Source organism: Glossina fuscipes, unplaced genomic scaffold, assembly GCF_014805625.2.
Source record: "Glossina fuscipes isolate IAEA_lab_2018 unplaced genomic scaffold, Yale_Gfus_2 114, whole genome shotgun sequence".
Lineage (NCBI taxonomy): Eukaryota > Metazoa > Arthropoda > Insecta > Diptera > Glossinidae > Glossina > Glossina fuscipes.
The window spans coordinates 1,608,058-1,630,631 of record NW_023998457.1 but is presented as its reverse complement, the minus strand read 5'-3'; the positions used below and the strand labels follow the sequence as shown (position 1 = coordinate 1,630,631).

At 31.9% G+C, this 22,574-nt stretch overlaps 2 protein-coding genes and 1 long non-coding RNA gene across 3 annotated transcripts; 1 reads left to right on the top strand and 2 right to left on the bottom strand.

Annotated features, from left to right (window-relative positions):
- Positions 1 to 1,547: 1,547 nt before the first annotated feature.
- Positions 1,548 to 7,892, bottom strand: LOC119639966 (conserved oligomeric Golgi complex subunit 1). Its single transcript, XM_038037716.1, has 5 exons — positions 7,662 to 7,892; positions 6,936 to 7,597; positions 5,169 to 6,262; positions 3,085 to 3,750; positions 1,548 to 3,010 (listed from the first exon to the last, which is right to left on the bottom strand). Exons 1-5 carry the CDS (start codon positions 7,796 to 7,798, stop codon positions 2,900 to 2,902), a joined length of 2,670 nt encoding a protein of 889 aa, XP_037893644.1. The 5' UTR covers positions 7,799 to 7,892; the 3' UTR covers positions 1,548 to 2,899.
- Positions 7,893 to 10,693: 2,801 nt separating this feature from the next.
- LOC119639961 (uncharacterized protein DDB_G0284459) lies at positions 10,694 to 19,688 on the top strand. The gene is made up of 4 exons (XM_038037709.1): positions 10,694 to 11,516; positions 13,830 to 15,998; positions 16,084 to 16,646; positions 17,789 to 19,688. The coding sequence occupies exons 1-4, from the start codon at positions 10,961 to 10,963 to the stop codon at positions 19,112 to 19,114; spliced, it is 4,614 nt and encodes a 1,537-aa protein (XP_037893637.1). The 5' UTR covers positions 10,694 to 10,960; the 3' UTR covers positions 19,115 to 19,688.
- A 209-nt stretch (positions 19,689 to 19,897) lies between these two features.
- On the bottom strand, positions 19,898 to 21,961 carry LOC119639982. The gene is made up of 3 exons (XR_005247591.1): positions 21,659 to 21,961; positions 21,330 to 21,552; positions 19,898 to 20,805 (listed from the first exon to the last, which is right to left on the bottom strand). It is a non-coding gene; the product is annotated as an uncharacterized LOC119639982 (long non-coding RNA).
- Between the last annotated feature and the right edge of the window lie 613 nt (positions 21,962 to 22,574).

Genomic DNA, 22,574 nt, shown 5'->3' with positions numbered 1-22,574 from the left:
GAGTCACTGCGGCAGCGTACTAGGATTACATGCGGTTTCTCGCATGGCACATCTTTTTCTTTGATATACTTATCACCCGAGGTATTCATAAAACTTAATCGATTCTTATTAACTATAATAAGATCCAAAATTTTTAAAAACTTTTAAGAAATTATAAGGTGTTGATAAAGTGATTTCTTGTCTTCTTGGTGATGGAATTTCAGATAATTAATAAATGGCAAGAGACTTTCCTTTAGAGCCTGTTGACAAGATAATTTTTTGGAGTTTCACTAAGCAATTCGAATACACATAGTAGCTGCTGATAGAAATTAGTTTCAAACTTTTCCAATACTTTGTTTCATGTAGGGAAACGTGTAAAAATATTTTTAAAAAATATTCAAATACAAAAAAAAAGCAAGTAAGAAAGTTATATTCGGCGGGGGCCGAATCTCGCATACCTGCCACTATGCTTTTCGCACTCTGCTCTCCAAGCCCTTTTATTTGATACTCATATCGCTGGTATTATTAACAAAAAATTAATCGCGGTATCTAGGATATCCATTTTAAAATTAACCCATTTTTATGCGGACAATATATCTTCATTTGACGAGTGCACAAAATAGCTTTTAACATTCGTTCTTGTTTGCCTTATAAAAAATAAGCATAATAACCTCAATAAAGTGAAACAAATAAAATTTATTATTATTACTATTATTATTATTAATTTCGCCAGAGAAATAAATTCTAAGACTAAACTCTTAAAAGCACTAGCATCTAAGGCTATCGGCTTTTATGAAAAACTCTACCGCACTTGAGATTCGAACCCACGACCATTGACTTGCTAGTCGAGATTCCTCGCCTTCGGCTACTCAGGCGGATAAATAAAATTTAATTATTCGTAACTTTGTGTGGGCATGGCCGATTGGTTCCATTTTTAGAAAATTTCACCATTCTAACATAAATAATTTCCGAGTAACAAGCAAATATCCAAAAATTTTGTTTCAAAAAAAAATTGATTTGCTTTCAGTTTACGTTCCACTGCGCGCTTCTGCTCCGACCAATTGGGCCCATTTTCAATACCAATCTGCATGCAAGAATTTCTTATGTTTCCAGTAAATTTGAAGTCGATATTTCCATTTTTGCGACCAGAAGAGTGCCAACAACACGGACGGGCGTGCGGGCATGGCTGAATAAACTTCGGATTTCACGCTGATCAAGAATATATATAGAGTTTATAGGATCCCTGAAGCTTTCTTTTGGGCGTTTACATATATTATGGAAAAACGCAAGACGAGTATACCCCCATCTTATAGTGGTGGGTATAATAACCAATTAATTGATTCTCCAGTGCTGCTATTTGTCAATATATTTCAAAAATTATTTTTTTTCTTTTTTTATACTTACATATATGCCATACAATTTCTATGAATATTATTACCCTTTACATTTGCTTCAATCAAATCAGAATCGTTTTCCTAGGTTGTCAAAGGCATTTGGGCATTTTATGAGATTGGCTCCACTCAACAACCCAAAAAAAAAATTTTTTAGGAATTGAATATTAATGTTTGAAATGGTGTACTTTATTTAATGAAAATTATAAAAAAAAATTCAATTTTATCATAATGTCTTCTTATTGCAGTTATTTCATTTCCCTCAACAAAATATTGAAATCACTTTCAAAATAATATTTCTTTTTATTTTGTTTAGACTACCATCAGTTGCAAAATTGGAAAAAGGAAATAGAATTTTTACCTTATCAAAGATCAATCTGTAATAATTTAGCATAACAAAAATTCAGATATAATTTCCATATCGTTCTTTACCTATTGCTTATAAGCATAATTCCGAAAGTTATATTCCTGCTTGAACAAAAGTCAGGACATATTGTAAATAAAGATTGAAGTTTGCGCCAAAATTTTTGGTATACGTTGAACTTCGGAACAACTACCTTTATTACGTGTTTGCAAAAATTTTGATCAGCGAATTCTACAGGTGAAAATTATAAATAAATGGGAAAACCCATTATATATAACGATCGAATTCGATGGTGTTGACCTTCCTCTACACAAAATAACAATTTTCCATTTAATATGATTCATTTACACAACGTACGCCCACGTTAATCATAGAGTACTCGTAATTCTTCTTCTTCCAAATTCATTACTTTTGTTGTTTGATCGAAGAAATCTACTGCCGAACAGGTTCTGAGGCTTATGGTTGTAAAGAAGCAGACTTCCTTACCCGCTCCGAACTTTAAACGAGTTGCTGTTCAAATGTAAATAAAAATTAACTAACCTATATATAACTCTAGTTAAGCATTGCATTCAAAACTCTATTTTTGTGATCTTCACTCAAAATTGTAATACAACGCCGCATGACTTCGCTTTATAGCTTTACATAAATACGAATATAGCTTTCCGTAAGTTACTCTCTCAAGTAGACATTAGCATGTAAGTGGTAGAGTAAGTAAACATGCCTGTTGATGTTCAAAGTGCTTCCTCACATTCTATGGATCATTTTTAATCGAACTCGGCTAAAATAAAGCTTTATTTCATTTTCCCTATAATTTTGTGATTATAAAGATTAGGAGTTACTTTTTAGGCCAATCCAATTGCAAGATATATTCTTCTCGAAAAAATTTCTAATCTGCTGAAATGACTTCTTCCTTAACGTTAATCGATATCAAAATTGTTAACGACTCTAATTGGACATTCATTCATAATCATTATGAAGGTCAAATCTATTGAATTTAGTAAAATTCTCTTACGGATTTATGCAGATAGGCAACAGGAAACATAGTATATGACAATGGAAAAATTTTGAAAGATTTCATCTAGCCTTCATAGGTATAGAGCTAAAGATTTTCAGAAATCATATATATATATATATACGCGCTCCATGCAACATACGTAATAATTCACTATCGGAACCAATCTTGTGACATAGCACCAAAGAAAGATACAGCTCCTGATTTCGATTTACTGTCATTTTTACGTGCGGCAGTATTCGATTTATGTGTGGGCGTGACAGACTAAAAATATATAAAAATAATAAGACCGAAAAAAATTATATTAAAAAAAAATATTGAAGAGCACAAAATATTACCTTATCCGTATCATAGGAAGTTTTTTTATGTTCTTGAACCGGTGCAGCAATATTTGTGTTATTGTTGTTAGCATTACTGTTGGTAACAATTGGTAGTAGTGGAAACCAAAGCATTGTCGAACTACTTGAACATAAATTTAGAATATTTGGATCTTTATCTTGTGTCATATTTGTCGCATGTGTTGCATCCACATGCACTGATTGCACGTTTAAAGAAGTTAAAACACCCAAAAGACAAGAAAATCGGTTCACAGCCTTTTTCACGTTATTTAGGTTATGAGTAAAAAGCAATTCAAAATCGAAAGGATCTATTAGCTTTTTGCAGGAATTTTGTAAGACCTCAAATTGTTCTTTTTGTTCGTTTGAGAGCTCGAAGGAATGTTGTAAAAATTTCAAATCAAAATAAATCTGCTGAGCCACCTTCTGCGTTAACTGATCATTTAATAAGGAATGATAATAGTCGATCAACTGTTGCAATAACTTTTCATTGAGAATTTGCAGAACCTTGCTTGGTAATGTTTGAGGTATCACCTCAGTAATTTTCAAAATGAACGTATAAAAGTACGTTTGCAAACATAGGCTCGGCTGAATGGGAACAATAACTGAAGTTTGTGGTAAATGATCCGAATGATAATCTCCTTGTTCCAAAGTGATCGATTCCCAGTGCTATGAAAAAAATATTTTTAACATTAATAACATATTTAATATCATATGTTCATGGCTTTCGTTATATCCTACAGCACCTACTGTACAGAGCAAACTAAGTTAGGCTTAATATAGGCGCAACTTTTATTATACCGATCGATTCAAAATCATAATCTGATATGATCTAAGCCTGTCTGTCCATCTGACTGCCTAATATCTGTCCATGTAATTTGTGTTCAAGTCACAGAGCGCAAATTTTAAAATATTTTGATGAAATTTGGCACATGTGCTTTGACTCAACGTTCGGATCGCTCCACTTTTTCGATAATTCTCCATATATAGTTCTATTCTGAAAACTCTTTATATGGAAAAAAATTGCAACTTTCAAAATTTCTCGAAATTCGTCATTCTAAATTAATATGAAAACTTTGAACCGGCTAGGGCAATTTTTGAACTCCTTCTCATATAAGGAAAACTAAAGTTCATACGATTTTTATTGCTTCATGATGAAAATTATATCAAAATACTGAATTAACATAAAAAAACTAACTATACCAAACTTGGGCCACCTCTGGGTGGCGATGAACTATGCACACACCTAATCAGTGTGTCCTTTGTCTGCTTGTTGAGATAACATTTATGATCTTAAAACTCTGCCTAATATTTGAATTTTAGATCAATACACGATCCGACTCAGGTTAATCTGTCCGTCCGTGATTAATTGATAAAATCGTTTATAAAGAATAAATGAAATATGTACTTTTTAAAGCAGAGAAAATATTCTAATATATAATCTCTTGTGTAGATGTAAATAAAACTTCGCATAAATGTTTCCCATACCTGGTTGAGTAATTCACCAGGCCATAATTACCAACATATTTTAAAATTTTCATGTATGTAAACTTGCATAGATTTTTTGTAAAGAATTGTGGAAAATATTTATTATTATTACTTCTTTTCACATTAGTATGCAATCGCCGGACGAGAAAATTACCCTCTCATCTTCAAGTATTCTTCCTTATTTCCAGAAATGACAGAGAAAACGGAGAGAAAAAACTCAATTTTAATTGCGTGGCAGAAATACTCTGAGTTTCACAGTCTCAGGTGACTATGATATATTAAAGAAGAAAAAAAAAATTAAATCAACGGGTAAGATGTTAGACTGTAAGATAGCCGTAGATAATAACTTCGCCAGACAGGCAGTTTTTGAAGAGCATTTTAAGCAAGCCTCGGAATATCCAGAAAAAAATATCTTTGAGATAAAAAAAGAAAAATTTACGGTGACTTTCCCCCTTAATGCAAATTAGCGATGTTTTTTAAAAGTGCAAGGCCAACATATGTTCGGTTTTTCAAAGAACTTTAAATCGATATTAATGTCCATAGGCAGCCTCTATTAAGGGTTCACTTTTACTTGAATGCAATTTAAGTTATTCACTTACTGTAAAATCCTTTAAGATGACATCGTTAGTTATGGTTTGAGGCATTAGACGCTTACAGTCAAACTCTTCTAATACATCCTCAATGATACGTAGCCAAATGTGGTAAATTTGTTCCTCCAGGGCACTACAAATCTGTCGCCAACGTTCAGTAACGACAGAAGATGTCGATGCACGCAATAATTGACGCCAAGAACTTTTTTGACATAAACAGATTTTTAAATGTGGGCAAAGCTCCAATAAAGCACAACAACAATGTGCCAGAAAAAGTAAAGCAGATCGTCCTTTCAAGGATCGCTGAAGATTCCCGAGTTGATTTATAAAATGATTTAAATGTTCTTGAGCGGTTGCACTTAAAAAATCAACTAAAAGAATTTTATCTTCGACTTTTGTTGACGATTCTTTTAATAGAATATTCATTTCATTTATTATTCCAGCAAGTTTTTCATCCAACTCGTGACATACGTTAATTATTCGCGTATCATAACCTTTTGATTTCATTAAAAGATTATTTGTTTTAAGATCGCCATTTAAAACTTGAGCTAAACTATTGGGTAAATCAGTAGCATTCTCTTGCCAAATGTATTCTTTCTGCTTCTTATTACTATTCAGTTCTTCTTCTTCTTCTATTTCAAGTAAGTTCTTTATAAACGCTTGCATTTCATTAATAGCATTCGATGAATTATCATTAATTATGTTCCGTATACGTTGATTGATTAAAGGTACATAATGCAATTCATAAAAATCCAGGGCTTCCAAATGATTAAATTGATTACTAAACGATCGTAAAATTCCTGGTTTTCGTATATTATTGGCATCAGTTTTTATCTCTTGTATGATTTGCATATTAGCAATCAAATCAAATAATTGCTTTAATTGATTTTCAACTAAGTCCTGAATATCCTTTAGCCACTTTTCTAAAGCTAAATTTATGCTGTCCTTGGAAAGTGTAGTTGTATCAAATTTACCTTTAAAATTCAATATTATATCGGGTAAGGCATTATCGAAATGCACGTCCAGACAATTTACGCGATTTATGGTAGGAAGAGCATTCACGTTTGTATATTCGTTCAGCTTAACAAAAATTGCACCATTCTCTGCAACGCAAGTACATAAGTGTAGAAACATATTCGACTTTACATTCACAATCTAAGGCATTACTTAAGCATTACGTTAAATTATCAAACATTAGGAGCGTGCAATTCAATCAAATTGAGACTACAATGATTTTGTATAACGGAAATCTCTCGCGAAATCTTTTAACAGACAGGTTGAGAGACCGAATAATTCACATCGCGTCTATCATAATGAAAACTTTTATAAAATTTTTTAAGAGACAAGTGAGCAAACATATAAATTGAAGGGCTATGTTCATGATGCTAATAATAAAATACCCATGGGCTGCCTTAAAGAAATGGATGGACTTTGAATCTGACGTTAATCAAAAACATATATATACTTCACGAAACCAGTTAACAAACAAGCTTGGGAAGCAAGTAAAATAGATAAACGCTGAATCTTACCTTAATAAATATAATATCAAACTTCACGAGATTTTTTTTTTTTTTGATTTTTCATGCGTTTCTGTGACACACAAACGAGAGATAGAAACACGAACATAATGACATCGTTACAAGTTGGACTCGTCTGTTGAATATGATTTGCATATTAATATTTTTAAAACTTATTGTTCTTAAGGAGCTAATTATTTCTTTCACGTAAAATGCACCCTCTTAATGTTTGCTAATGTTTGCATTTAAAAAAACTTACCAAAGAAACACTGATGTATCAATTCCAAACTATCGTTAAGCACTTTTAAAGTAGTCAAAATACGGTCTTTAGCCCTGCCATTATTATCATTTGATAAACAATGCAAAACTGTTGATGTACGTAACTTTAAGAAACATTTGAAGGCGTTCTCTAAAGTAGTATGATCTAATAACAATAACGCTATTAAGCAATCGACCAAGACATCAATTGTTAAAGTTTCCCTTTCCAGAGCGAACAATACTTGTTGTTTTATAGTTTTTTGAAAAGGTTTTAGAATTTCCCATTGTTTCTTCGCAATCGGTAACTTCCGCATTAAATCATTCGAATCCAACTGTAGACCGGTGCTTATGTGACGGCTAAATATAAAAAGTTCAGTAGCGGCATAATATTGTTCTTGATCTAAATGCGACCAAATAATTTCAGGCAAACATGTCAAAAGATTAATCTGAACCATGGTGCTGAAATAATTGTCCTGTAATTTAACAATACGCTTATTTAAATTTATACTCTTATCGGTTTCTGTTTTAAATCCAACTAATTGTTGATCATTCAGATTTTTACAGTAACCACTAATGCTTTCGACTTGGGTAATTAATTCTTTAGTAGATTCTTTCATGGCAGTAATAGTGTCAGCAGCTTTTAACAAGTCTCGGTAACGTTCGCTTTTATTTAAGAAAAGGAAAAAAATGTATTACAATTTTAAATATGAAATTGCCACACACTCACCCAACCATGGTGCGTAATTCCTCTTTCTTGTTCTCAATAACTTCTTCAATTCTTTTATGCACCATTTCGATTTCCGTCACGCTATGCTGTTCAAATAAGGTGTCCACATTCAAAAGGAGCAAATCTAAGGACGACATAGCGTTTTGTTTCTCTTATTTTTCACCACTTTCATTAATAATGATATCGTATTTTTGCAATGGAAGCTTTGACACGTCCTTTTCAGTTTACAGCTGATATGTCTTCTTCTTCGTTTTCTTCACATTCATATCGGGTAGGAAAAACCATTCAGTGTTTGCAGCTTTATAAGCAAAGATTTAAAATATTTTCTACTACTTTCTTTAAATTTCATCGAGTTCTGTTTTTGGAATAGATAGCATGAAAAAAAAATTATGTCTTGATGTACATATTTCATTTTTATAGTAAAGAATGTAAAACAGAGTAGCCCGAGCATTCGCCCCCACATTTTCTGATGTGCTAACCAGTCATTTGCATTATAATAGATCTAGATTTTTTTACGATTTTTGTCGCAATACCTTTAAGCGGAGTATAATAGAAACTACCAAAAATTTTATTTTATAAATCATTTTGTATTTAAGCGAAAATAAAATCTTTCGTTCTTAGATTTTTTCAAACTTCTATCAAAAAACCGATAAATGCAAATATGTTGCCATTGGTGTGATAAAAAAAACATCTCTAACTAATTTTATTTTATACACCAACTCGATCAACTGTGAGTTTTTCTGGTGCACATACAATTTTGATTAAAATATAAAGTTTAATAAAATTAATTATTAAATATATCGTTTACAAGCAATTAATATTAATTAAATTATTATTAAAATTGAAAAGAAGGTAAGTGACATTAAAAATTTATTAATAAAAGTCAATATTTACTCAAGCAAATGAATGGCAGAAAGTTAAGTATATAAACAAATAATATAGAAGAAATATAAATAAAACATTCGCTTTAAGTCCAAATATCTTTACCAAGATATTGCTGTTAAATTTATTTGAAATAAAAATTAATTTCATGATTTGATCCCATTATTCTGAGAACCTGCGCGCAGAATCAAATTCTATTACTACTTCATAAAATCACAGAGATGGGGGCGGACAAAGGACTCGCTAGGATACACTTTGGCAAAAATTTTGCCGTTTTTCTTTTAATCATGTGACAAACAGTATACTTCGATTGTTTGATGAAGAGATCTCATAAAATTTAATCAAAAAAAAAATAAATAAATTCCAAGAAACAAATCGATCTAATTGATCCACCTTCCTCTATTGGCTAAATAATGTACTATAATAATTGTTTTTTAAAAAGGTATGAAATAGACTTCATTTGCTTAGCTTAAATCACGAATAAATTATGACAATTATAGATTTGTTTATAAATTCAGAAATGGAAAGTAAAAGAGATTGGACAGATCAGTTTTTTCAAAAAAGAAGTGAAAAAAATGCTTTTAAAGTTTAAAGTTTAGATATATTATCCCAACTAAGGAAACACACATTGGTTTACAACAATTAAAATATGCATTGAGCATGAAATTGGCAATGTCCGCTTTGCGTTTACCGTTGAAATTCTTAAATCATAAATCATTTGCGAAAATGATCTCTTTTAGCAATAACTAAGAATTTCAGGCAAATTATAATAAAATCTGAAAAAAACCTCGGATCATTTCTATCATCAACTTCATGTTGAAACAAACACCAGGGCGAAAATTTTCTTATAGAAAATGTTAATGCACTATATGAGAACGGCCTGATAAACAAACGAAATCGTTAGACGGCCAAGATATGTTCCTTATATTTTTAAATGTCAAATTCCTTCCTCTTTGCATTAAACAAACGCATCGAAAATATATCATTATGCAAATGTCTTTGCTAAAAACTCGCAATTCAATGTTATATTGCGTTTGGAGATAATTGTGCAATGAAGTTCCGACTAACACATTCCTCAATTGTTCTTCTGCTAGCACATGCGTCAACAAAATGCGGCAACATTACATACATACATACATACACTTACATACATACATAGTGCGAGTATTGAAATCGAAAGAAGATATATTAGAATGATTTCCCTTAAAGTCTCGCGTTCTCGCGTTTTTCAATATTTGGAAAAGAAAAAAAATTGTGTATTCAATTCTTATCTCTTCCACTTTTCTATGAAGGCACATAAAAACGAGCACATGCCGAAAACTCACCAAACTTGACTGACTTGCCGCTTGCGAACAAGACTACATAAGCAAAAGTAAATCTTTTCCAAATTGTCTTTATAAAAATTTCAATCTTGAAGGTGGTTCTTGATCGATCGAACGGTCAATCTTGATAGAGGTTGACTCAGGAAAACTCAAACCAAGAGATCGAACATAACTTTAACGTTCGCCAAACAATATTTTCTAGGCATTTTGCTTTTCATAATTACATTTTATCGATACCAACTTTAATGACCACGGAATAATATTTCATTTCATAAATTTTCCTCCGGTTAGCATTTCCTTGTATGTCAAAAGATCACAGAAATATTTATGATACACTATTTTGTATTCTTGAGCATAAATTCAATGATAATCATCAACGTCATACTCACCATATGGTTAGTATGGTAACTCTTATCAGAAAATGTGCAATATTTGAAATAACCGAAATGATTTTTGGTTATTTCATGAAAGCGTGTTCTTGTTACAGCAAACATAAGCACATTAAAGTTTTACTTTTTATGAAAATTTAGTTTTTTAAAATAAATGATAAGAGAAAGACAAATTTTTTTTCTGCTAATCTAATAAGCGTATAGTTTTATCTAATGACATACGATCTCTGTTAGTTGTAACTTTTCTTACTCATCTGGTAATGCTACTTAAATAGCAGCACTGTTCATATAAAACAAAAATAAATTAAATATAAAAAGTGAGATTAAGATTTACAATTTATACAATATGTATATATTTAATTGCATAAATTAATAAAATGAATTTATTTCAATCGAAAATTCCTTTTTGCATATTTCTAATGTATTAAAGAAACTTGAAAAGTTTTCTTTGAATATTTTAGCCCCAGAGTGTCGTTATTTGTGTACGCTTTTTGCATTGTTCGCAACATACATTCACATTCAATCAAACATCGTATATAATTTGGGCAAAAGGAGCTGACTGCTCAACTTTGAAATACAGCCCTAAGAAAAAAAGAAAAGAATATTATATAAAAATCCACTCACTGATATACGAGTAAAAACTTAAGTGTTGCTTTTTAATAAAATTTTGATATTGTGACAAGAAATTAGTGTAATATTTGGAAAAATGAGCAACTTAAATGTTCAACCAAAACAAAAACAACAAACGCGTTATTACATTACAACGTCGGCGGCTACACCATCAACACCGATATTGAAATCATCATCAACATCGAATGCTAAAGTGTTAACTTCATTCGATACTAAACAAATCGTAAGAAATCAATCATCATCATCATCTTTATTAAATGCAGGATTTATAAACACTTCGAATTCACCGTCTAGTGTAACAAATTCAAAATTCATATCAAACTTTGTGCCTGTATTGGTAACAAATACCAATTCATTTAATCAATCAATTTTACCAAGTTTGCAACAGCAACAACACCAGCAACAACAGAAATCAAATATAACAAATACTGGAAATATACCTACTATAACTAACGCTTCCATACCTTTGGTTACCACAACTTCGAAACCAGTAATAATGGCAACAAATCAATCTAATAACATAACCTATCAAGTACTGAGTGCTCCCAACAATGCAAATCTAAATTCGGTTATAGCAGCAAGTCCTACGGTTAATGTTTTATTGACACATGCGAATGTCGTACCAAACTTGGGTAAGTTTTTCCATTTAAATTGTATTCACCTTATTTTTCTTTAGTCTTTTTCTTTTTTTTTGCTTTTAATTCATTTTAAACAGCAAAAAAATTTTTTCTTTTTTTTTTTGGTAAAGTTTCTTTGCATGTGCGAAAAAATTTGTTATATGCTTTGTGCCGCAATTTTTAATTTACAATTCTTTTTTTTTTTTTTTTTTAATTGAATCCTTTTTTAAAATAATGTAATAAAAATTGTTGGTAAGAAATTGAAGCATTCTTGGAAAACGTTTTAAATAAAAGCATTTTTTTCTCCCATTAATAATTGCGTATTTCATAGTATATCCCCATCAATTAAAAACAATAAAATAAACAAAGAGAGGAAAAAGGCTTGCTTAGCATGAAGTAATTTAATTGATCTTGCTTTTAATAAAATAGAGTAAATCAAGTTTATAAGTAAAAAATCTTGTGTTCATTTATCTGACGAAAATAAATTTTTTTTTTTTTTGTGGATGAATTTATATATATTTGAATGACTTTCACAATGAGGTGACCAGATGTAAGAATTTATTGCAAATTATTAAAGCAAGCAGAAGCCGAGCATGCGCTTTCGATCGAATAAAAGAATGATTCTATTCATATATTGTAATGATTGTTTGCAACACGGAGCAAAGATTTATTTCCTTCTTTACACAACTAACATATGTTACGTATATGGTGTAAAGTTTTGTTTTTACACTATTTTCATCAAGTTTTTAACGGCATTTTCATAAGGAAACGATACAAAAATGTTAATAAAAGAACTTTAATTGAATTTCATAATAGCTACTCCATCATCTGCCTTCTTCCATTCACTTGGCATTTCGGTAGGGTATCATATGTGCTTGTAATGTTGTTTGTCAGGGGATATTGTAATTATATAGCCGATACGATCTTGAATATATTAGAAAAATCTCCAGCCCCTCCTTTTTATATGCAAAATTTTTGGTAATTGTACGCAATCTCTGATTCTCTAATTTGAATAAATCACTAAAGTCAGATTTCAGTTGAATAAGTTAAATCCTATGAGTCAAAAATTCTAATATCTAGTAATAAATTTTGGTAATTACTGTATTCTTCGGACTATAAGAAACACCTTTTTACATAGAATTTTGATATATGTCGTTTATTCCGAAAAAGATGGTACGCCACTCAAGACAAGCGGGGGAATCACCGATTTACCTACACTCTTTGTAGCCTATATTCGTTTGCTCTTTTTTACGATTCATTTGAATCACTATAAATCTTTAAAATTTTTATTCTAAAATTAGAAAAAAGAAGCGTAAAAGAAAAAAGACTCATATAACGTGAGGTGTAAACTAAATGTGATCGATCAATTATGCAAAGCAACAGGAAGAAATGAGGAACAATTAAAACTGCTAAGTAAAGAGAAGAATACGTTGCGGTGCTTAATTTTAATAAAAGATTTAATAACAAATTTTGTGACTCAATCAAATCCAAGTGACTCAATCTATGTTTAATTTTATCGACTTACTTATGGCTGTAGGAAGTATAGTAGTAAGAGTAGATAAATTGAAATGAAATTGGGTTTTGTAAATAAAATTTTGACGAATTTATGAAGATTTCAAAGGGAAATATATAAATTATTCACATATTTATCGGAAATATATTGAAAGTTTGTCGGGTTAGGGAGGCGTTTTAGTTAATGAGTAAGAAAATTTAATTTTCTTGCTCATCACCTATTCCTTTTTGGCTTATATATTATATTGTAGGCAAACTGTTTTATCTCGAGAATTTGAAAATAAATTTTTCGAATTTAGTAACTAGTTCGGGCAAAAAGAATGTAACATAAATGCTGTGTGTCACTTAAGGCAGACAACTCTGCGTTTAAAAATTAATTGGCGGATAGTATGATTCTGCTTATGATCATGTATATGTTTTAAAAAACTTTTCGCGAGATATTTTTAATCAAATACATTTCAAATTATTACTTTAAGTTATAGAATCAGATTAAACCCACGTATTATAGACTTGGCTTTAGATATTTCTATTATTTAATTTCTTACTTTCAATGTTAAAGCAAATCGTGATAAATAAAAAGAAAAAATACACATTAACGATAGCGAGCGTCCCGTAAAATAATGCTTTAATTCTAAGCTCATCTGGTAACCTTAATTATTTATATTTTATCTGGACATGTAATGATCTGCTTCAATTTAAATTATTTAAGCATAAAGTGATGCGGCTTATAAAAATTTTGCTTAAGAAAAACTGTTATTCATATTAATTTAATGTTAAAGAATCGATTGGAAAACAAAATTTTTTTTTAATTTCTAGGACAAACACCAATTTTAATACGTAACCATCATCAAAAGCAACAGCAACAACAACAACAACAATTGATACCAAAACAGCGAAAGAACGTAACGATAGATGTCTTAAAACAAATTGGAAGCGATTTGAACTCTAATGATGAAACATTGGTGGCACCGTCAATAGCAAAAGTGGTAACTCCCCGAACAACGTTATTAAAGGCTTCTTTATTACAAGCAAAACAGCAACAACAGCAACAAAAGTTTATAATAGATAAATCCAAACCCGTTGTTAAAAATAAAATAATGATAACATCACAACAACCACAAGAGCTGCAGCAGCTACAACAGCAACAACAGCATAAACTGCAGAAACCTCTTATTGCTAATAAAAAGGAACAAATTGATGGCGAAAGTTCTAATCAAATATTTACTACATTGGGCAGTAATAAAGGAAGCACGGAATCATCATCATCGTCATCACCATTACATGGCCAGAAAATAGAAAAAATTAGTTTATTACAGAATACGAAGGCAACGACAAATAACGAAGTAGGCAGCATTGAGCAGCCGAATTCTTTATTAAAACGAAACAATGAAGTTAAGGTCGCAAATGTTAGTGCTGAAGTGTCTCTAATTAAACGGATTAACGATATAGAAGATAATTCCAATAATCGTCCGTTATTGAAAGTAGTCAATGCCCCATCCAAGCTACAAAATGAAATCACATTAAAGTCATTTAGTACAGCGAGTCTTGGTGATGATGATGATGATGATGATGATTGTAAGGAGATAGAATCTGGGGACCCGATGATTATGGAAATTACGGAAAGCTGCGATATAAAAACTAAAAAATCTTTATTAAAATCGCTTAATACCCACAATGGAGTCATCGAGGATAACTCGTTATTAAAGCCATTTGATAAATTAATTGTAACACCAGCCAATCCTTCGTTATTAAAATCGGGTAAATATGCAGGAGTATCTGTTGAAAAACAAGAATCTTTATTGAAAATGAATTCAAAAAAATCATCATTAGAAATCGATACTGAACAAATCAGTCCACGTCACCAAAGATCACAATCGTGGAATGCTTTATTGAAATCATCTAATAATGGCAATAGTATAGTTTCCGTCGAGAGACGTCGCTCTGGTCCAGTAACTGATTACGATAAATTGCATGTATTGAAACCTTTGGATATTTCCAAAATAAACGCAAGGATGCCCGGAAATCCTGAAAAGTCACAAAAGTTGCAAATGGGGGCATTTTTCGAAGAAGATGATTCTTTAAAATTCGTAGTAGAAGAAGAAGAAGAAAATGAAGATATCAAGAAAAATGAATCATTAGCATCGGCATCGACATTGCCTAAAAATGACTTACAGTTGCAGCACGTAATGAGAAGTAAATCATTAAACTCGTCATCCAACCCGGAAACAACTACTAAATGGCTAACGAATGAAGAACATCATACACTTAAATCTATAAAAAGTGAACCAATTTTCTCTTTGGAAAAAAATTACGATACAAAAATGGAACAGAAGTCATCGAAATATGATAGCGATTCTGATGGAGACGATGTTACGATTGTTCCTACCGAAGAAAAAAAAATTGAAGAAATCGAGATTGATGATGATGATGACGATGATGATGATGATGATGATAATAATAATAATAACAACAATGATGCTAATAATTGCCCTAGAGGCGGTGCGACAAACGGGAATAAAAAATCTTTAACTTGTGAGGAGCAAATTTTAATTAGTTCTCCTTCATCCATCTCAAATAATTCTTCGGAAAATTTAAATGACTCGTACGGTAGCTTGAAAAAATCTTTAAAAAAATCCGAATCTTTCTTAAAGGAAGCATTAAATGAACCAAAAGTTGAAGTAACAGATCTTAATGAAACAAACGGTTACCCATCTATGTTGGATATATGCTCCAGTTTCAATATGCTAAATTGGCGGGACCGCGTTGGAACAGCTCGCGGCACCACATATAAATTTCAATTAAATGAATTCAATTTAGTTCAATTATATGAAAAATGTCCACCACGTGTACGCATTCAAACGGCATATGAAAAACCTCTTATTGAACGTGAATGTACTCGTAGCAATCCTAAAGATCCTTCGCCTTTATTGTATCTATGCAGGCGATGCAATTGTCATGGTCCGGCTATAGATTTTTTGGCGCCAGGTTTGTGTATTTCTTTGTTTAATTTGTTTTTTTTTTTTCTTGTCAAATTTAAAATTATGCTGACAAGCGTTTTTTCATTTTATAGAATTTTGTTCACTTACTTGTCTAAAACGTGATATTCGTAAGCGGCATCGTGACGAAAGAACAAGCATTCTACGTAAACGGGCACGTAAAATGGAAGTGTTATCATTAAGGATGGTGAAAAAACAGCCAGGACCAAGATTCCGCTGGTGCAGCTATTTGCCCGGTAATCCTGAGTCGAGTGCAGCACCAATTTCGTTATTCCTTAATCCATTTCCTACGGGACCGAATAATTTCAAAGTTGGCATGAAATTGGAGGCCATCGATCCCGATAATTGCTCTCTATTTTGTGTTTGCACCGTAATTGAAATTAATGGCTATCGTTTGAAGCTAAGTTTCGATGGGTACGATAGCATGTATGATTTTTGGGTGAATGCTGACTCAATGGATATTTTTCCACCGGGATGGTGCGCAAAAACGAATCGTATCCTCCAGCCACCCAAGGGCATTAGTGCCAATAAATTTAATTGGTCTGCTTATTTAAATAAGGAAAGAGGAACGCCGGCTCCCAGACTATTATTTACCCACTTGAATTCGTCTGCTCTAACGCCGAGAAATCCGTTTAAGGTAAGTTTTTTTTTTGTTTTTTGTAAATCTTATGCTACGTTCATAAAGCATATCCTTCACAAAGGCATTACATGGGTTAATTATATAGCCCCACTAAATAGTGTACTACTTTAACACACCGAGCTATTTTCTTATATCTGGGACATTTATTTTATGTCCAATTTTTAGATAGTAATGCAAAAAGCATCTGCCATCACGAGTTACAGTATTTTGCTGTTGGTAACGTTTACAGCCAACGTTTTCATCAAATTTTAAATGACTTTGGCAATACATTATGAGATGTTTGCGAAAATTTTGATCACTTTTTGGCATTTATTTTGAAATATTGATGCAACATATGTTAATCAAAATAGTTTCCATCATTTTCCACAATATTTTGCAATATTTTTGGCGACATGGCGATACCATGGCAGCGATTCAACCACCGACTCATTTGCGTACTTCTTCAACTATGCTGTCCCCGTGTGCCAGTCAAGCCATGCTGCGTCGATCTGCACAAATGACAATCAGGAGGCGCTATGTCTGGTGAGTACGCTGGTTGCGGCAGAACTTTGCATTCGAGCTGCAACAATTTATCCTGCACAACTCTTTCAACAAGTGGACAAACAAAGGCATTTCTAGTCAACTCGTATGGACATTTTTAAACCGTTAAACCCAAAACCAACAATTACGATATGTTAGGGAAGCATCACCATAAACCTCAGAACGTGCTCAGCAGCAGATTCCTTCAAATCAACAACCATGGCAATGAATTTGAAAGAAGAAGACTTTTGAACGCTCCCTGAATAACCTCAGCGTGCGCTGAAAGAATCAATTTATGTAGAGGAAGGTTTAAACCATCGAATTGAACCATTTTGTACGCAGGTCTTTCCCATCTCTTTATCATTTTTAATTGTAAAAGTCGCTGATCAAAATTTTTGCAAACACCTAATAATTTTTGTCCAAAAGGTATGAGTAAATGATCAGCGAATTTAACGCCTTTCAAATATATATATATATATATATATATATGCTTTTTATGACATCCCTCCAATGTTTTTTTAAAAAAGTAAGGACAGATCTTATAATCTTAATCAAAACGTTATTATATATACTACATAGAGATTATTAAAAAAAAAAAATTTTTTTTTAATTTTTTTTAGATTGGAATGCATTTGGAAGCCGAGGATCTTAATGATACCGGTAAACTTTGTGTGGCTACTATAGCTGATGTACTTGATGATCGTATACGCATCCATTTCGATGGTTGGGATGATTGTTATGATATTATTGTCGATATTAATTCACCTTATATACATCCTTGCGGCTGGCACGAAGGACGTCAACAATTGCTTGTGCCGCCTGAATGTGAAAATACGTCATTCAAATGGAACGATTATATACGGAAACAGGGTCGTGGTGTCGCTGCCAATGAAGAGCTTTTTGCACCGCGTGAACCAATTAATTTTCGTCCTAATATGAAATTGGAAGTAGTCGATCCACGTAATTCATCATTAATTCGACCTGCAACTGTTATTGCCCATAAAGGATATCGTGTTAAATTGCATTTAGATTGTTGGAGTAGCGATTATTGCTTTTGGCTAGAAGATGATAGTCCCGATTTGCATCCAATCGGTTGGTGCGATGCTACCGGACATGATTTAGAGCCGCCACCACGTTATAAAATGGGCGAACAAAAAATGCCATGTCCTACCGTTGGCTGCCGGGGTATAGGTAATGCTAAAAAACCAACTATGAGTGTTCATGCCGATCGTGATTATTGCCCGTATGCGCCAGAAAATTGGCGTGTTTTAGTCGAAAAACCTACACGTTTAACCCAAGAAAATGTTGTACGTTCCTTATATGTCGAGGATAAAAATAACAAGCCGATCAATTCTCAGAGCTTTAGTCATTTAAGTGATCAACAAATTTTAGATCGCCTTCAGGTATTGGACAATATTAAGCCCCATCATGCATTGTTGCAGCCAGATAGGATTCCCTTATCCCGTACCGATTTTTCAAGTTTGCCTTTAACCACCGAGACCGATGAAGATATGCCCCTTAAATCAATTAAATCGGCGAACGCTAAAGATAATGAAAATTTAGATACTGTTCTACAAATAACGAAAGAATTTCTTTGCGATTATGGACCACGATTGAAACAAAACTACGATCTATGGCAACGTAATCTTAACTTTGATGCTAGCAATATACAACGTAATCCTCTCTTATGGTCTACCAAAGAAACTTCCACATTTATTGATGTTGTATTAAATTGTCCCGATTACGCAGAAATTTTCGTTCAACAAGACATTGATGGTAAAGCGCTATTACTTTTGCAACAAGATGACCTCACAGAAACGTTGGGTATGAAACTTGGACCCGCTGTTAAATTATATACCGTTATATTGCAATTACGTACAATTACGATCACAAAATTTAACGTCGCTTATAAGCGATCTAATCCGAAAAATAAGAAAGGTGATTAGGAAGGTCTGTCTGTCTGTCTGTCTATTTTCATTTAATTTTTTTCATTTTTTTTTTTTTTTTGGGAGGCGGCCATTCAGATTCTAAATATTTTTGATTTGCATTTTCTTTTTTGTTTTTGTTTTTTTTTTTTTTTCTCCTCTTAACTCATAACGATGTTCGATTCAGTGTACTTTTTAGTATATATACAGGATTATCTACTGTAATGTATTATTATTATTTATTATAAGTTTAATATAATTTTGAGATATGTAAATATGCCTGCAATATAAATATGAAGTATACAAACATAATATATATATATATAAATAAATATAAATAAAGTTTGGAAATTTCAGAAGTATGTAAACTTATGGCATCCAATCCATTTGAACATATCATTATTCAAAATCGGAACATTTGCATGATTATATTATCGTGTTTATTATATAATTATGTAATAATTTTTGATTTATACCAAAAGAAAAACTTAATTAAACAACATGAATCCCTAAACGAGTGAACAGTACATTTTTCGGATCTTTAAACAAAATTTTGCATTGTTATAATTAAGCACTTATTTTAATCGCTCAATTGCGCTGTAAAAAAATTTCAATTTAATTATCCATAAATAAAACTATAATAAAGAACTTTTAAAGTAAAGACGGAAGCTATATATTGAACCAAGAAGTGAATAAAAAATAAAAATTAAAAAAAAGCGAGTAAATAGTCTGATCCACGTTAATTTTGAGAGTCCAATTTCCCTTTGGATGCAAAATATTATTTTTTTTTTTTTTTGGAAACCTCTATCGGCACAAAATTGATCTAGGAAGACTATACTCTTAATGAGTTTGTTACAACGTAATCATATCCCGCCATTCCACCGCCGTTACTCGGCAATTAGAAAAGCTGGCTATGATGAGCGCATTTCTGATATTGAACGTTTAATTTGGAAACTCGGTCACGCCTTCTTCAAGCTGACGAAGATAATTTGGTAATGTGGTGTTTCTTCAATTTTATGAAGAAGAAATGTAAGAAGCTGTCGTTTTCGCCGCGGAACTTGTTCGCATGGCGAAGCTGATTAATGATGTCATTTACTCGCCGTTCTTATTGAGTCCGATTAATTTTAACGTTCCTGTCCTTTCGACAAGGCACTTTCTCTTAATTAAACTTAGCCAACGCAGGTTACATTATAAGCTTTTTAATCCGCTTATGGTTCTCTGTAGCAATCTAGACCAGATTTATAACCTAATTTTCTTATCATATCCGCTTGCATCCATTAAGACTACTCTTCTTAATGTCCATTGCTGATGTTTTAACGAAACTAATAGTTAAAGCTTATTATTCAGAATCCTGATATTGTTTAAGAATTGTATTTAGGTTAAGTCTTCTAATGTATGAGATGGATGAACCAGATGCAGGAGAATTTAATGCATCTCATTTCAACTTGCGATTGATTGGTGGTTCTGAATGATCAGTAATCAACAATTTATGACAAGAGACGTAGTTTATCTGCTACAACTTATGGCCGGGATTTATGGATTCTGAACTATAAAAATCAATCATTGATGAGGAAAAGTATGACTTATCTGCCTACAACTTACACTTACTACTTAGTTCCAAATTCAAAACAGGAAATGATCGAAAGCGATAGCAAAGCGTAAAACAAAGTTGGCATTTTACCCGAAGGCATTTAAATTTATGGATTGATTGACTTAGCGAAGTACAAAAATAAATAAGTAGACGCAGGGAAGAAAGAAGAAATTCATTGAAGAAAATGGAAAATTATTTTAAAATTTACAACAAAGACATAGTTTTGAATTATTATAAAAACTAATTGTAATTATAAGCGGGTCTGACCAAGTTTTGATTGAGATCAAGGAGAGTTCATAATGATTACTTAGTTTACATAAGAATGAAAGGAAATTGTTTAGGGCATTAGACAATTTTCTCACTAAAGCATGGTTGATTGGTAGAGAGGTTCCTAGCTGAGCATTTACACGATCATTTTGTTATTTTTGAGTATTATCCCAATATTCTCTATATAATAATTTAATACAATTGAAGCACTTTGTTGAACCCCCTTTTATCTAAATCTGTAGCAACTTTGAAAGCTAAAATTATCTACAGATTTAACGGCAAGAAATTGGCATCGCAAACTTTATCAAATGTAAACATATGATATGTACATATCATATGGACGTCCTAAAATCAGCAGTCTCTTTCTCTCCCGCTCACCTTCCTTTTCACTCTCCCTTTCCGTTCCTTTCATGCGTAAATCAAAGGAAAAAGTTTGACTTTGATGTTGAATTTTACAATCTAAATATTGCCGTCTAAATCCTTGCTTTCCAACTTATGAAGAGTAGGCGGAATCCTTGATGGACAGTAAAAATTTTTCCATCGTTTCCCTGACCAAGATTGCAAGAGCATTCGGCTTACGATTTGCACAATCGAATGTGGCCTACAATGAGCAGCGAAAATAATAAAATTAATAGAAAATAATCAATGAATTAAATTATAATAACATCGCAACTGTCCGTATGCCGTTTAAAAATCGACAAACATACCCAGGTTTTTTTTTTGTGAGGGTCATCTGTCTGCATGCTTTAACAAGATATTCTACAGCGATTTGCAGATATATATGGAAATAATGAATTTCCAATCCTTTAAGATTTAAATCATAGTGGCAGTCACTTTGGCGGCAGTTTAGATGAACTTGCAGCAAAACTGATCAAAATTAATATAACAGAATTGTGTTCATTAGTTTATATCGTATAATAATGTTATAACAATAATCAATGAAGAATGCGTTATTCAATCAATTCATTTGTTTTCAATTTTCACGGAAATTTTTGTAATAAGTTGAACTTTCAAAAGTTTGTTTTCTTTTGTTAATCACTGGGATGTTATCTTTTTTATCGGAAAGACATCGGAAATGCAAACCAGACAAATTCGAATTTTGCATAAATTCTATATTTGAATGATACAATTTGTATTATATTCAACGTAATAGACGCATGTCGCCATCAATCGCGTCAGAATTATGCTAAATATTACATACATTTGTAATAATCACAACTTTCCGTGCATGTTTATGTACAGACTCAGTAATGCTTACTTTGCTTTTGTCCCCGGATAATTTTATTTAAAGCATTTAGCAATATTTTTGTAAATAATTTATCCATTGGAAATACTGCTTTTCAATACAATATCAATTACAGTACTTGAAGTCTATTGCAAATGAGGAATTGCGGTAACCCTGTTGACATTTCGTGCTTGCATTAATATATATTTAGAAAGGAATAATAAGCCGACGCCAGCCACATTTCAAAAAGTATATATATCCTTACTAAATATTTGATATATTTTGGTATATTATTGAACAATATTTCTTGAAGAAATAAGAGAAGGAGGCCACACATATAACAATTGAATAATTAATAATAAATAAAAAAAGTTTGGGATTTTTATGGAAAATCTCGA